At 40.3% G+C, this 17,255-nt stretch overlaps 1 protein-coding gene across 2 annotated transcripts in view; it reads right to left on the reverse strand.

The window, feature by feature from the left end:
• LOC126234544 (uncharacterized) overlaps window positions 1–17,255 on the reverse strand; it is a 187,482-nt gene that overhangs the window by 108,231 nt on the left and 61,996 nt on the right. For both annotated transcript variants that reach the window (XM_049943241.1, XM_049943240.1), the window contains exon 2: window positions 14,670–14,828. In XM_049943241.1, the coding sequence (XP_049799198.1) occupies window positions 14,670–14,828 (159 nt within the window). The remainder of the gene's footprint in view (window positions 1–14,669; window positions 14,829–17,255) is intronic.

The following is a 17,255-nucleotide window of genomic DNA, read 5'->3' on the forward strand; positions in this document are numbered from 1 at the left end:
TAACAGTACAGGTACTCTGTAAAAATGAGCAGAGGCCTGTAAGTGGGAAGTTATCAAGAATGGTGTCCCACAGGATTCAGTATTGGGTCTCTTATTGTTCTTAATATATGTTAATGACTTGCCACTCTATATTCATGAAGATGCAAAGCTAGATCTTTTTGTTGATGATACACCTACAGTAATCACACCCAACAAACAAGAATCAGCTGAGGAAGCTGTAAATAATGTGTTCCAGAAAATTATTAAGTGGTTCACTGCAAATTGACTCTCATTAAATTTTGAGAAAGCATAGTTTATGCAATTCTGAACAGTAAATGGCATAACACCATTAGTAAATATTGCCTATGAACAGAAGTCTGTTGGTAAGGCTAAATACACAGAATTTCTGGGTGTGTGCATTGATGAGAAACTGCCATGAAAGAAACAAATTGATGATGTGTTGAAACGGTTATCTTCAGCTACTTATGCTATAAGTGTTATTGCAAATTTTGGCGATAAACGTATCAGTAAATTAGCCCACTATGACTTTTTTCATTCACTGCTTTCATATGGCATATTTTGCGGCCATTAGTCATTGCACAAAAGCGTGTAATCAGAATAATAGCTGGAGCTCACCCAAGATCACCTTGCAGACATTTATTTAAGGAACTTGGGATATTCAAAGTACCTTCACAACACATATATATTTACTTATAAAATTTGTTATTAATATCCCATCCCAATTCATAAATAACAGCGAAATGCATGGCTACAACACTAGAAGAAAGGATGATCTACACTATTGCAGATTAAATGTCACTTTGACACAGAAAGGGGTGAAGCTGCCACAAGAATCTTTGGTCATTTGCCAAATAGCATTAAAAGTCTGACAGACAGCCAACCAACATTTAAAAGCAAATTAAAAGAATTTCTGAATGACAACTCCTTTTACTCAATAGATGAACTTTTAGACATGAAGTGGTAACTGCAAAAAAAATTTATTAATTATTTATTGTAAAGAAAAGTGATATGTTCTACATCATTACAACACACACACACACACACACTTGTAAGGATGGTAATCATATGTGTAGCCACTACAGCTCTATCGCTTAACCAACTGAGCTACATTGGCTACGCAGAAAATTCAGCTATACAGGGTGAGTCACCTAACGTTACCGCTGGATATATTTCGTAAACCACATCAAATACTGACGAACCGATTCCAAAGACCGAACGTGAGGAGAGGGGCTAGTGTAATTGTTTAATACAAACCGTACAAGAATGCACGGAAGTATGTTTTTTAACACAAACCTACGTTTTTTTAAGAACATATAAACAAATACGTGATCAGTGCCGTTTGTTGCATTGTAAAATGTTAATTACATCCGGAGATATTGTAACCTAAAGTTGACGCTTGAAACCTCCGACGTTCAGTTGCGTGTTGTAACAAACACGGGCCACGGTCGGCGAGCAGCATCTGCAGGGACATGTTTACGATGACGACCGTGTTTACGAGTGTGGCTGTAGTGCACTGTTGTGGTTTGGTCTAGCTGTCGCAGTGTCCGCATGTAGCGCTTGCTGCTAGTGTTATTCTGCATTCGTCTCCGCAGCAGACCAACTGTAGTACCCCGTGTTACCAGACGTCTGTGATAGTGTAGTGTTGTAGGAACTATGACCATGGTGTATTCGAACTCTGAAAAGGCGGAGATGATACTCATCTATGGCGAGTGTCGACGAAATGCAGCTGAAGCCTGCAGGGTGTATGCAGAACGGTGCCCGGACAGAGAGCATCCAACGTGCTGCACATTGCAAAACATCTACCGCTAACTGTATGCAACAGGTATGGCCGTAGCACGCAAACGGGTCCTTAACAGGCCCGTCACAGGAGAAGCGGGTGCAGTTGGTGTGTTAGCTGCTGTTGCCATGAACCCACACATGAGTACACGGGACATTGCGAGAGCCGGTGGACTGAGTCAAAGTAGTGTCATGCGCATACTGCATCGTCACCGCTTTCACCCGTTTCATGTGTCGCTACATCACCAATTACATGGTGATGACTTTAATCACCGAGTGCAATTCTGTCAATGGGCATTAACAGAGAATGCGTTGCAGCTCTACCTGTTTACCGATGAAGCGGGTTTCACAAACCACGGGGCAGTGAATCTACGGAACATGCATTACTGGGACGTGGACAATCCTCGCTGGCTCAGACAGGTAGAGCGACAGCGACTGTGGACTGTAAATGTATGGTGCGGAATCATTGGCGACCACCTCATTGGTCCTCACTTCATTGCAGGGGCCCAAACAGCTGCAACATACATCGCGTTTCTACAGAATGATCTGCCAACGTTGCTCGAAAATGTCCCACTGGAAACGCGTCGACGTATGTGGTATCAGCATGATGGTGCACCTGCACATTCCGCAATTAACACTAGGCTGACCCTTGACAGGATGTTCGACGGGCGTTTCATAGGACGTGGAGGACGCATAAATTGGCCAGCCCGTTCTCGTGATCTTACACCTCTGGACTTCTTTCTGTGGGTACGTTAAAGGAGAATGTGTACCGTGATGTGCCTACAACCACAGAGGATATGAAACAACGTATTGTGGCAGCCTGCGGCGACATTACACCAGATGTACTGCGGCGTGCATCTGGTGTAATGATGCATGCCTGTATTCGTCGTGGCATACCATCCACAAGTTCATCAAGGCGCTCTTGCTCCAGATTGTTTCACTCCTCAATTGCGATTTGGCGAAGATCCCTCAGGGTGGTTGATGGGTCACGTCGTCCATAAACAGCCCTTTTCAATCTATCCCAGGCGTGTTCGCAAGGGCTCATGTCGGGAGAACATGCTAGCCACTCTAGTCGAGCAATGTCGTTATCCTGAATGAAGTCATTCCCAAGATGTGCACAATGGGGGCGCGAATTGTCGTTTGGTCCTTGGGTTCATGAGATTGTCTCCATACCCGTTCACGCCTATCCCCTCAATACAATTTGTAATGAGAGTCGTCCGACCAGGCAACATGTTTCCAGTCATCAACAGTTCAAAGTCAGCGTTGACAGACCCAGGCGATGTGTCTGGCTTTGTGTCGGTAAGTCATCAAGGGTACACGAGTGGGTCTTCAGCTCCAAAAGCCCATATCGATTATGTTTCATTGAGTGTTTCTCACGCTGACACTTGTTGCTGACCCAGCATTGAAAGCTGCAGCAATTTCCGAAAGGGTTGCACTTCTGTCACGTTGAACGACTCTCTTCAGTCGTCGTTGGTGCCATTCTTTCATGTTCTTTTTTCGGCCACAGCGATGTCGGATTTTTGATGTTTTACCGAATTCCTGATATTCACGGTATACTTGTGAAATGGTCGTACGGGAAAATCCCCACTTCATTGATATCTCGGAGATGTTAACCTGCCATTGTAGCAGCTGTAACCGATCTACCAGCTACGCCAGACACTTGCTATCATGTATGGTCGTTTAGAATCGCAGCGCCGTATTCTGCCTATTTAGATATTTTAATACACATGCCTATACCAGTTTTTTGGGTGCTTCAGTATATATACAGGGTGGTCCATTGATCGTGACCGTGCAAATATCTCACGAAATAAGCGTCAAACGAAAAAACTACAAAGAACGAAACTTGTCTAGCTTGAAGGGGGAAACCAGATGGCGCTATGGTTGGCTCGCTGGAGGGCGCTGCCATAGGTTAAACGGATAACAACTGCGTTTTTTTTTAAATAGAAACCCCCATTTCAAAATGTGTTTGTGTTTTATTTCATAGCTCTTTCTCATCATAGTCCAACTATTACACTTAAATGCTGCACCTATACCCATACAGCAGCATGCAGTTGCCTCAGACACTCCCTCATCACCCAAACTGAATGATGAAGTTACTTTTCATGGGTATATACTGGGTGGTCCATTGATAGTGACAGGGCCAACTATCTCACGAAATAAGCAGCAAACGAAAAATCACGCTGTAACAGCATGCGTTCTCAGAAATGATAAGTTCACAAAGGTACATATATCACATTGGAACAACCGAAATAAAATGTTCAAACGTATCTACGTTCTCTATTTTAATTTAGAAAACCTACCTGTTACCAACTGTTCGTCTAAAATTATGAGCCATATGTTTGTGACTATTACAGCGCCATCTATCACAAAGCGAAAAAAGTGGTCCAACTAAAACATTCATATTTCTTTACGTACTACACGAATATGTAATAAAAAATGGGGGTTCCTACTGAAAAAATCGCAGTTGATATCCGTTTGACCTATGGCAGCACCATCAAGTTTGCCAACCATAGCTCCATCTGGTTTACCCCTTCAAGCTGGACAAGTTTCTTTCTTTGTAGTTTTTTCGTTTGATGCTTATTTCGTGAGATAGTTGGCCCTGTCACTATCAATGGACCACCCAGTATATACCCATGAAAAGTAACTTCATCATTCAGTTTGGGTGATGAGGGAGTGTCTGAGGCAACTGCATGCTGCTGTATGGGTATAGGTGCAGCATTTAAGTGTAATAGTTGGACTATGATGAGAAAGAGCTATGAAATAAAACACAAACACATTTTGAAATTACACACAAATATTATTTATTTAAATATCATACATCGGATGTAGTGTTTCAAAAAAGTCCTGGGATTCTTTCTTTATCTTCTTTGCACCTGCACAATATTTCCCAAATAAACCTTTTTGATGTTTAGTAAATTCTGTCTGTATTTCCTTGAAACCTGTAGGTATCTCGCAATACTCAGTTTTTCACATGTACCCTTAAGATGTTTCTCTTTCGGCTCTGCATTCATGCATAAATAAAGGTACTGTTCCAAATCATCAACATGTACACTATGCACACATAGGAAGTTTACAACATCATGGTATGCATAGTGTATGCTTGGCAGCCAATGTTTCAGTCTCTCTAGCACAAGGTATAGCGCAGTATCCACATCGTGTAAGTTGTATTGGATACTATCACAAAAAATGGTTCAAATGGCTCTGAGCACTATGGGACTCAACTGCTGAGGTCATTAGTCCCCTAGAACTTAGAACTAGTTAAACCTAACTAACCTAAGGACATCACACACATCCATGCCCGAGGCAGGATTCGAACCTGCGACCGTAGCGGTCTCGCGGTTCCAGACTGCAGCGCCAGAACCGCGCGGCCACTTCGGCCGGCCAGGATACTATCACACCAGTAAGGTGAATGTCGAGTGGGGTAGAAGTTTTATAATACTCTGTGGTCATCTGCTGAATGCACGACGAATTTCGTTCCAGTCGAACTTAGCCCGTTTGATTCCAAGAAGGTTTGCCATTCAAATCTATTACGGATTCGTGTTTAATCTTATATTTGAAGTGTAGATAAACCAGAATACCACTTTCATGATTGTAACAATATATTTAGTCCAAAGAATGGACGTTCCAAAAATGGAACAGTGGGAATGAGAGGGTAATGCTGTGAGAAGCGAATGTAAATTTTTCACGTCTGTGTTTATTTTTCTCACTACATATTTCATACAGCTCATTTATAGATTACACAAAATGTGAATATATAACCAAATAAGGAATAAACAAGATTAACAGTGTTTTAATGAGTTCAGTTTGAACTTTAGTTTGTATGAAACTGCACATAACAATTTGCATACAAAGGAATTTTACATTTCCTACAATGTTTTGTTGTGTTCTTCTTGCACTGGCCACGTCTTAGTTGTTTGCCTAATGATACAATCAGATGATCTTGTCCATCGTAGCGTACATCATTGAGCACCCTTTCATGTAAGGCTTTTGGATTTCGCACTGGATGGGCAGATGACTGTCATGAGCTGTACTTTTGAAAGTAACTGTTGACCACATACCTTGTGAAGCCAAGAAGATCCTGTAGATTGCCCTTATATTGCATTGTTTGTCCACACAGCGACCAAGTATTGTTTATTGATGCATTTAGTGGAAAAGCAAGAAGTTGGTAGTACTATTTTTTCGTTCTGAAATTAATCCTGTATTTTCCAATATTTTCATCTAGTCTGTCCAATCTTCCGATGTTAGCTAACAACGCAGCAGGAGTAATTGTTTCAATAAACTTTCTCTCACACCTACTGTATCGTTTGGATTGTCCAGCCGGTTGAACTGCACTTCTGTTTGAAGTAATGGTAACAATGCTGTCGTCATGGTAGAGAGTCAATCAATCCAGATTTATTATTGGTTACTTGGTCATATGTTCCTCTTGGAACCTTTTTCAGTTTATGGTCTTGCAGAGGAGCAACCTCTATTCTATTTGAGCGAATTGTTCCTGTTCCAATGCAGCCCTTTCATTTTAGTTCATCCAAAAGTGGCAATGAAGTAAAAAAGTTATCAAAAAAGAAATCATATCTCTGTTCATTCTCAAAGGGAAGTTATGATACTAAGTCTAACACAACTGAACCACCTACACCAAGTTCAGGTCTGTCGCAGCAACCTGGTATGATTGAGCTTGAACTAGGTACACTACTCTTGTGCAAAGACACCAGACTTTATAAGCAAACCTAATCGGTTTACCTGCCATATGTTGCTTTGTTCCATGTCTACCATAATACGGAATCATGGCCTCATCAACACACAGCAATCTTTCGTTATTGAAAGCTCATTCAAGAGTTTCCAAAGGGGTCTCACTTTTGAAAATCTGTCATGTTTGGATAAGCTTATTCGACTTCTTTGTGATCCGATAGGAGCACTATCCCGCTGGTGACTTGTATGTATGTTTTCACTCAGTCTCCAGCTTTCAGTTATTTCTCTTATATATATTTTGGTTACAAATGGAACATGAATAATGTTGCCAACTTTTTCAAGCCCAATAAAGTATATTATTTCTAGGGAAGATGAATAAAAAATATGTTCCTAAAAATGAAGTATTTTATAAATTTATATATCTGTTGACCTAAATACCAATTTTTCATCCTTCTGGTATTTAACTTGGAGTTTTGTTTGGTTTTTAAACTGATGCTACATTATGAATTTATTTTCAAATAAATGAAAAATTACTTTTTATTTCAGTTCACTGAAGCTCTCTCTTTTCCCAATGATTTGCACTCAAAACTGACAATTCTCTGGCTGTAAAAGATGGGGGTGACGGGAACAGAAAGCACATAAGATAATAAATTTTGATAGTTTAATGACTTAACACTTGCTTTTTAGGTATATGTTGTCACTTGTCGTAGGAACTTCTTTCGCGAGAAATATTTGCCATCGTTCGATAATTTTCTTACAATTTCTTTAGTTAATATGTTTCAGAACATGGATAATCATTGCAGATACTGCCTGTTGTTGCTGTTGTGGTCTTCAGTCCGAAGACTGGTTTAATGCAGCTCTCCATGCTACTCTATTCTGTAGATGCCTCTCATCTCCGAATGATTACTGCAAACAAACATTCTTCTGAATCCTTACGCTATTCATCTCTTTGTCTCCCTCTATGAGTTTTAATTCTAAATCCCTACATTAGTTCTATAGCGATTCCTTCTTACCTATTTTGCACTTCCTGTCAGTTTCGTTTTTTTTTGACGTTTCTATTCCCTTTAGCCTACTTCATTTTCTATATTTTTATCTTTATCTTTTCATCAGTTTAACGTAATATCTGCTGTGATATCCAAAGATTTCTACTGGGCCTTGTCTGTTTACCTATTTGACCCTTTGCTGCCTTCACTATTTCATCTCTGAAAGCTACTCATTTGTCTTCTATGTATTCCTTTCCCCTGTTCAGTCAATCGTTGCCTGATGCTTCCTCTGAAGCTCTCATTAGCCTCTCGTACTTTCAAATTGTCCATGTCCAATCTCCTTAATTTCCCACCTTTTTGAGATTTCTTAAGATTTAATCTATAGTTCATAAACAATAAATTGTAGTTAGAGTTCGTGTCAACACCTGCAAATGTCTTACAGTTTAAAATCTGGTTGTGAAACATCTGTCTTACCATTATCTAATCAAATCAAAATCTTCCAGCGTCTCCAGGTCTCTTCCACGTACACAACCGCTTTTTAGTGATTCTTAAACCAAGCGTTAGCGATGATTAAATTACGCTCTGTACAAAATTCTACCAGGTGGCTTCTTATTTCGCCCCTTTTCCCCATCCATATACGTCTACTATTTTCCCTTCTCTTCCTTTTCCTACTGTCGAATTCTATCACAAATAAATTTTCGTGTTTCATAACTATCTGAATAATTTCTTTTATCTCGTCATACGTTTCACCAATCTCCTTATCAGCTATGGAAGTAATTGGCAAGTCAACTTGTACTACTGTGGTGAGTGTCGGCTTATTGTCTATCTTCGCTATGATAATGCATTCACTATACTGCTCATAGAAACTTACCTGCATTCCTATTTTCTTATTCATTATTAAACATACTCCTGCATTACCACTGTTTGATTTTGTTCAAATGTGTGTGAAATCTTATGGGACTTAACTGCTAAGATCATCAGTCCCTAAGCTTACACACTACTTAACCTAAATTATCCTAAGGACAAACACACACACTCGAACCTCCGCCGGGACCAGCCGCACAGTCTATGACTGCAGCGCCTAAGACCGCTCGGCTAATCCCGCGCGGCCTTTGGTTTTGTCTTTAAGACCCTGTATTCACTTGACCAGAAGTGCTGTTCCTCTCCACCAAAGTTCACTAATTCCCACTATATCTAACAATATCTAACTTCAGTCTACCCGTTTCCCTTTCGAAATTTTCTAACCTACTTGTCGTACTAAGGAATGTAACATTCCACACTCCGAATAGTAGACGCCAGTTTTGTTTCTCCTGGTGACGACATCCTCCAGGGTAATCCCTGCCCCTTGGATCCGAATATTACCTCCGAAATATTTTACTCAAGAGGGTGGCATCGTCGTTTAACAGTACAGTAGAGCTGCGAGTCCCCCGAAAAGAATTACGGCTGTAGTTTCCCCTTGCTTTCAGCCGTCCGCAGTACCAACACAGCAAGACCATTTTGACTGATGTTACGAGACCAGATTATTCAATTATCCAGACTGTCGCCTCTTTTACTGCTGAAAAGGTTGCTACCCCTCTTTAGGAACCATACGTTTGTCTGGGCTCTCAAGAGATAGCCGTCGGTTGTGGTTGCACATACAGTACGGAATAGACAGTATGAACAAAGGAAAGCAGGGGGCGGCTCTTTTGATTTATATCAAGTCAAGCGTTGCGCTCAACGCCATATTGAAACCGAGCAAACGCGAAATGATAGCTGCTTACTGCTACGGCTCGAAATGGACATTCTTACGAAACGGAAGCAATTTAACTAACTAAATGAAAACTTGAGGAATTTATAAGCCTTTAGTTACAACTTATCACGTGGGCTTTTAAATTAATTGCTGTTCACATATGCGAGCTGTGAACTACCTCCGCTTTTAGCTTCAGATGTCAATGAAGTTACTTTGTTTTGCAAATATCGGCTTCTTCTTTCCAACAATTTTATTTTAATTTATAATTTTTTTCTAGGTCTTTGAGCCGATAAATCAAGTACACTTTCAACGGAAACAGTTGTTACGTGATTCCCTGCAAAAGTTGCAGTGTTTGTATTAGTGCTGGAATTTTTTTCGTGTCTTCAACTTGAAGGTAACACTTATTTACTTGCATGTCTGGATGAGTAGTCGTTAATGGAGACTGACAGCCGTCTGAAATTAATTCGAAATAAATTGGCGTGCACGGCTAGCCGAAATGGTTCGTTGGCACAACTTTTGTCTCACCATTTACAATCCTCCTATCCAGGAGAATAACATTAAATTGTTTGGACTGACACCGATTGTCGATTAACACGGAAGCCCCGTCTGCTAACCATTCAATGTCGACACGGTGGCTTAGCATGTTCGGTCGTACGCCTGGCAACCCTCTAAGTTGAAAAAACTGAGTGCAGTTTTCACCGAAAGAATATGAGGGGTGTCATGCGACATCTGCGGACAACAGATAACGAAAAATTGACGAAGCAAGAGATACATGGAACGAAAAGAAAAAAAAATGAGTGGTTAGGGCGACTGCTCGCGATAGGCAGGAAATACGGGTTTGAGCCCTGGTCCAGCACAAATTTTCACATGTCACCAGCAGTTAGTGTATCCACCTACACCTAACACAGCTGGTGCCAAGTTATTCAGTCAGCAAATTGATTTCGAATTAACATAAGTATTGCTCTAAATGAAAACAGGAGGCTGCATTAAAATCTAATTTCTACAAATGTTTTCAATTAGGTCCAGACCTTTTAGTTCACTCTAACGCATTACGTAATATGAATCATAGTAGTTTGATAAATGGCTAATAAGTGTCACAAAGGAACTTTTATCATGAATGAGATGAATTCCAGCTTTTCCATTATGTAAGTGTCGCTGTGGAATGTCTTATTTTTATCCATTAACAAGTAAAATAATAAATTGGAATCACTAATTAGAGAAATGTGCACCTATCTGCACGATCTATTCATGACTGAGTTGCAGGCTAATTGCACGTGTCACCGTCAGGCAGCACATCTACGAAAGCGTACTCAAGTGAAATAATTTAACTTCTATTTTCTCCAGACTGTAATGAGACGTGGCTTTCCTTCTAACTTTAAAAATTTCGATGTATTAGCTACATTTAGTACACAGCAATGTATCACCTATAACGAACTATGCAACGAACCCAGCAACCACGTTTTTCACCGCAACCCTTAATTTTATGCTGCAGGTGTGCTGGGAAATTAAGCATCACAGTAACTATGACCGATAACAAATTAAGACACACTTCATCATCGAGCTGTGATATTAAACTAAAAACATGAAAGAAATCAGTTTTGTGCTCCAGTTAGTTTCCTCGGAATGAAATGTTTTATGCAGTATATAATTGTGAAGAAAATTCGCAGTTGTTAAACAAGTTGCATTAATTTTTTGAAGGAAAAGAACAACCTCTACTGAAAAATTTACTCCAGAAGTTGATTGTAGGTTACCTTTACTTACGTATAGTATTTTATACTGTTTAATAAGCTTTTATTGGTTACAGCAAGAAAATCAAAAACACTCATTATTCTCATGTACTATCAGCCGCTTTGTGGAGACCGCTCGTTACTTTCCTGTATGGTCTTACTCTCTTGCTACTCCTCATTATCTGTTTACTTATACGTAAGCTCAGCAGCTAAAATGTACAGTTAATAAATGAACAAAACGTATCCGTTTGCCTGTGGCTTCAAACACAACTGTTTAGTCGGTTTCAGTGTGGAACTATTCGCGCATGCGCACTAAATTTTGGCGCATGGACTGACTATGAGGCCAAGTTTCCATTCCGTATATTCTCTGTTCCGTGCCTGCAGTACTGGTATCTGTATCGCTGAGGCACACAAGACACCTAACCAACGGCAGGACCCGTGGTTCATAGCATACCACATTGAATTTGTCTTGAGGTACACTTTCTACCCAGCCGCATGAATCCTTCCATTCCCACACCAATGATTGTTCGGCATTTTGATCCAGACACGAAGTTCATTATTAAGTAAACACCTACACTTAAAAATTGAACTGGACGAAAAACTGAACTGAAAGTTTCTTATTGGCACTGAATAAAAACCTAACACCGGAAAGAAAATAACAATGACAACAAGCTATAGCTGAGTCTAGTCAAGAACAATTATTTAACAGTGCCAAAACGGTAAATTCTGCCACTCACAACTGAATGCACCCGACATCAGAAGACTCCAGTTGTCGCTTTCAGCTGCACAGGGGGATGCGAATGTGTTAACGACTGTTTACAGTGATGGCCAGAGATAGCCAAACATGAAGTACCAACGTATGAATTTGAATACTGAAATATCGTACCTGCTACGATTTAGAAGCTGTAACATATTAAGAGGATTGTGTGCATATATATCATCCACACAGTACCGAAGGTGGCAAGCGCAAGTAGGTGCGAAAACTACGTACTTACGTAGCTGGTAACGCAGTTTTGTGCACAATCTTCTTCCACACACATAAATGACTGAGTAATTATTGAAGGATTAAATTCAAATGTTTTTCGATTAATGGATTTCATCACACATCTTAAGTAAAATGAAAAGCAATCACTAAAATCTGGCAATGTTCATTTCTCCTCCATACCCCTAAGGGAACTTTTACGCTCGACTTGGTACCCCAACGATACATCAACTTAGTTTGTCGCTTGTCAACTGCATATGTAACCACTTACTCCACAGCAATATATTAATCAATTTTAAAGCACGAAGAGAAGAGTTAGTCTTTTCCATATATAATTAAGTGAATATTATATAATGCTTATTTTAAATTTGGCGCAACAGTATCTCCCAGCTAGAGCTCTCCTCCAGGGATATGTGTATACTGTATATCACTGTTTCAGTTCAGATAATAAAAATACTGTGGATTGATTTCACTCAAGAGAATGAATGGATAGCTCAGACAACGAAAACACTAACGAATGGTTTCAGTTGAAAGAACAAGTAATTGGTAAGTGGTTCAACCGACAGAAAAGCAACACAATGTTTTCTATTGGAAAGAAAAAAATACGTTATTCAGTCAGTATGGAAAACAACAACGGACCGTGTCGACTGTTTTCATAGCTATTCCCACAGACTGGCTACACTCAAAAGAATGAGCTCAGTGGATACACACACATTGAACAGAATGAGTCGACTGTTCTCCGCCTGCTGACTGAATCCATTGTTTTCATTCAGCTGTTCCCAAAACTAAACGTAAGAGATTTTCCCTTGGTAGGAGGTCTGGAAGACTTGAGATCAAATAAAGTCAAAGGGATAGATAACATTCCGTCCAAACTTAGAAATTTGGGGGATGTCGCAATCAAACGATTATTCAAGTCCGTGTGTAGGATCTATGAGACTGACAACGTACCATTAAACTTTCGGAAAAATATTCACTCAGTATCGCCGATAGCAATGGCAGATATTGCAGAAACTGTCAGACACTCAGCTCAAGCTTCTGACTAGAACAACATGCAAAGATTGGAAAGGAAAACTGAGAATTTGTTAGATGACGATGAGTTTGCTTTTAGGAAAGTTAAAGGCGCCAGAGATGCAGTTCTCACGTTGCACCTGATAATGGAGGAAAAGGTGAAGAAAAATCATGACACGCTTATAGTACTCGTCGACCTAGACAAAGCGTTCGACAATGTAAAATGGAGCAAGATGTTCGAAATTCTATGAAAAATACGAGTAAGCTATATGAAAAGGAGGGTAATATACAACATGTGCAAGAACGAAAGGGGAGTAATAAGACTGAAAGACGAACAAAGTGCTCGGATTAAAAAAGATGTAAGATAGGGATGCAATCTATCGCCCCTGCTGTTCAATCCGTACATCGAACGAACAATGACAGAAATAAAAGTAAGGTTGATGAATGGGATTAAAATACAGGGTGACGAGATATCAATGATACGACTGCCTGCTGACATTGCTACCCTCAGTCAAAGTGAAGAAGAACGACAGGACCTGTTGGACCAAATGACTAATCTAATGAATTCAGAATATCGACTGAGGGTAAACCGGAAAAAGAGAAAGAGATGTTGCAGAAATGAGAATAGCGGGAAACTCAACATCAAAACTCGTGATAACGAAGTAGCCGAAGTTTAGGAATTCTGCTATCCTGGGAACAAAATAACCCAAGACGACCGAGGTAAGGAGGGCATCATTGGCCTTAACTAGATGAAGAAATCTTTGGAAATGTACGTTTGGAGCACAGCATTCTATGGTAGTGAATCATGGACAATGGGAAAACCGAAACATAAGAGAATCGAAGCGTTTGAGATGTGGTGCTCCAGAAGAATGTTGAAAATTGGGTGGACTGATAACAAAAAGAACGAGGAGTGTGTCTACAGAATCGATGAAGAAAGGAACACATGGAAAACACTGACACCAAGAAAGGACAGGATGGCAGAATATGTCCTACGACTTCATGAAACTATTGTACTAGTGGGAGCTGTAGCGACTAAAAGACAGAGATTTGGAAGACAGAGATTTGAATCCACTCAACAAATAATTGTTGAGGACGTAGGGTGCTGGTACTACCCTGAAATGAAGACGTTGGCGCAAATGAGGAGTTCGTGGCGGGCTGCATCAAACCAGTGAGGAGACTCATGATTTAAAAAGAAAAAAAAAGGAGGCCTGGAACGGTGTGCAGTCAGCCTCGCGATGCCAATTTAGGTGCTACTAACCGAGGAGCAGCAGCAACAGGTGTGCTAACCCTGCAACGGCCGGGACAGCGGTGGGCTGACCCCCTGCCCCTCCATACCATATCTCGATGACACTCTTGGCTTAAGATGCAACAGTGGTCGGTCGGACTCGATTTTCCCACCTGTGGCCAGATCGGCGGTGCTTTCCTTTTCTTTCCTAAGCCAATAGTATGTAGTAAGTATTCCGTCTGTTATACCCACTCCTCAAAATTTCTCAGTTTCTGATTTGCACTTAACGTAGCGTCGCACATGAGATCATCACATAGCAGAGCGACAAATTTTAGAGTCAGGTGCCGGCCGAAGTGGCCGTGCGGTTAAAGGCGCTGCAGTCTGGAACCGCAAGACCGCTACGGTCGCAGGTTCGAATCCTGCCTCGGGCATGGATGTTTGTAATGTCCTTAGGTTAGTTAGGTTTAACTAGTTCTAAGTTCTAGGGGACTAATGACCTCAGCAGTTGAGTCCCATAGTGCTCAGAGCCATTTTTTTTTAGAGTCAGGTTACTTGCCGTCATCTCTGGATCGCTCAAGTCGTACGGAAAAGTGAGGTCTCCTTCGTAGACGGTGTTGTTGTCGGAGTCCACAATGAGGCGGACTTCGAAGTTGATGCCCAGCGTTCCGATGTCATCGCACGGCTCGAAAGCCTCCATGTCTATGAAGTAGGGGCCCTGCAGCACGGAAGACAACAGTTGTCAGTTCCACTCACTGCAAGTGACAGCAGATAAATTTGTAAAACATTTATGGCTCACATAGAAGACATATGTACATTATAATGGAGACACAAACATTTCTTTGGTGGATTCTTTCTAAGCTTTCCGGTGACATCCGAAAAGGCCAAACTCAGCCTATGGACTTAACCCGCTTGAAAGTTATTTTCAATTTTGAGCTTTTCTGATTTTAAGAATTTCTAATTTTTGCACGGCTGTTACTCAAACCTCCGAATTTTCTCATTGGAGTATTTCACTTGGTTGTTCGGAACGCCGGCCTACCTCTGTGAACTGAAACGTTCATATGCAACATTCATTGACAACAAATAAGAGTTGCTAACTGTTGTTGTATTTTCCATTCTAGGATTTTATGTTAAATTTCCCTATTCCCTGTCCTTTGTTGATTAGATATCCTTTCATAGTCTTTGGGAATTCTATAGCATATAGTTGAAACCACAAAGAAATTAATTTCAGCCCGAGGAGTGACATAAATGAAAATTTCTGTCACACAAGACATCGCACTTTTGCTTATATTTCACATCTTATTTTACACGACCTACTTTGTTGGTTATAGCCGGCCGGTATGGCCGTGCGGTTCTAGGCGCTTCAGTCTGGAACCGCGTGACCGCTACGGTCGCAGGTTCGAATCCTGCCTCGGGCATGGATGTCTGTGATGTCCTTAGGTTCGTTAGGTTTAAGTAGTTCTAAGTTCTAGGGGACTGATGACCTCAGAAGTTAAGTCCCATAGTGCTCAGAGCCATTTTTGTTGGTTATAAGCTCATTTTCTAATGATATTATTATCATAAAGGTGGTGGAGGCAGGTTCATGGTAAATAATAGCATAAAATCTGTTGAGATTACTAAGGACTTCGAATGCGAAATAGCATGGGTAAAGATACATGGTGAAAGTGAATCAACTCTTTAATCGGTTGCTTTTATGAACTTCACGCCGCAGCTGTTGCGGTGGGGGAACATTTCAGAGAGAACTTGAAAAAATTCTCATGTACATTTCCTAGTCACGTTGTAATATTAGCGGGAGATTTCAACTTACTAGCTATAGGCTGGGAGACTCAAGAGATGAGTGCATGCGATGTAGTTCTAAATGCTTTATCCAAAAATTATCTTGGGCAGTTAGTCAACGAACCAGCTCGTGAAGTTAACTTTCAAGACTACTGCGCAACACACAAAACAGTGTGACAGCCCTAAGCTGATTTTCTTTGTCCAAATTGAATCGATGGATGCCGGTCTCTATGAATAGTCCGATAGCACTTTTGGTCGCATTTGCGCGGTAAGTTATTTTTGCAGGGGAGCTCAGTTTATTATTGCTTTTACTATTGCATTTATCCGTTATTTCTATTTCTTTATATTATCTGCTATATAGAGAATATTCGGTATGCTTTTATGCAAAAGAAGGAACCTAATCATCCTTGCATTTACTACATTCAGTTTAAATAAAAATGGGTGAAGTAACATATAATTTAAATACAAATAATATAACGAAACACATTTTTATATGAGCAAAAAAATTTTGTTGATAAAATCGTAAAATCACAGAGAACATTTTGTTTCCATCCTAGTAGAGAAAATATGTATCGTTGATGTAAGATTGAATTTAGAGGTTGTTGGCACCATGGAAGGCCAGTAATCGTAGTTATGAGTGAGTTCTGCGAAGTCATGGGATGTGTCCACTGTTAGTTGTGATTGTTCAAATTATGAATCTGAAATAAAGAACCATGTTAATGAAATTATTTCAGTGTATTCCAAAGTCAGTCATGATAATATTTGCATTCAGGAACATATTTTAATGAACATGAAACAAAAAATAATTAGTTTTTAGTCATTATAAACATGCAACAGCAAATAATTAGATTTGAGTCGTTTCATGAATCAAACACGGGCTGCTTTATTGGGCATTAATGCATTGACAGTTACAGCCTCTGGACTACTGGAGGCATCGAAAGGATACATAGAGATTGACTTGTTATACAGGGTGGTCAGAAACAGTCTGCAGGGTAGGTTGTGTTGAGAAATAATTGTTAAGGAAAAACTTCGACACTTTGCGCCTTTTCTGAGTTAATTGGAGTTGAAGTTAGCCAATCAGGACGTTGCATGTGCGAATTCAGGTGGCCCACCAGATATAGTTATACTTTGTTCGTCATAAAAATAATCCTGATGCAAACTAACATAAACGCGATGATTGGTTAGCAGCCATGGCACACGTACACTGGTGGTGTTACGCTCTTGGAAGTAGGTCCTACTCATGTATTAGACATCTTGTTACTGTGTTACGGTAAATGAAACTTTAAGATATTTTAATGTGTTAACAGCCATCAGTGCTTCCGTTAGTCATCATTTTGTATGTTGTTTTTATTCCAAAAATCGTGCACAG

The sequence above is a fragment of the Schistocerca nitens genome, chromosome 2 (genome assembly GCF_023898315.1).
Source record: "Schistocerca nitens isolate TAMUIC-IGC-003100 chromosome 2, iqSchNite1.1, whole genome shotgun sequence".
NCBI lineage: Eukaryota > Metazoa > Arthropoda > Insecta > Orthoptera > Acrididae > Schistocerca > Schistocerca nitens.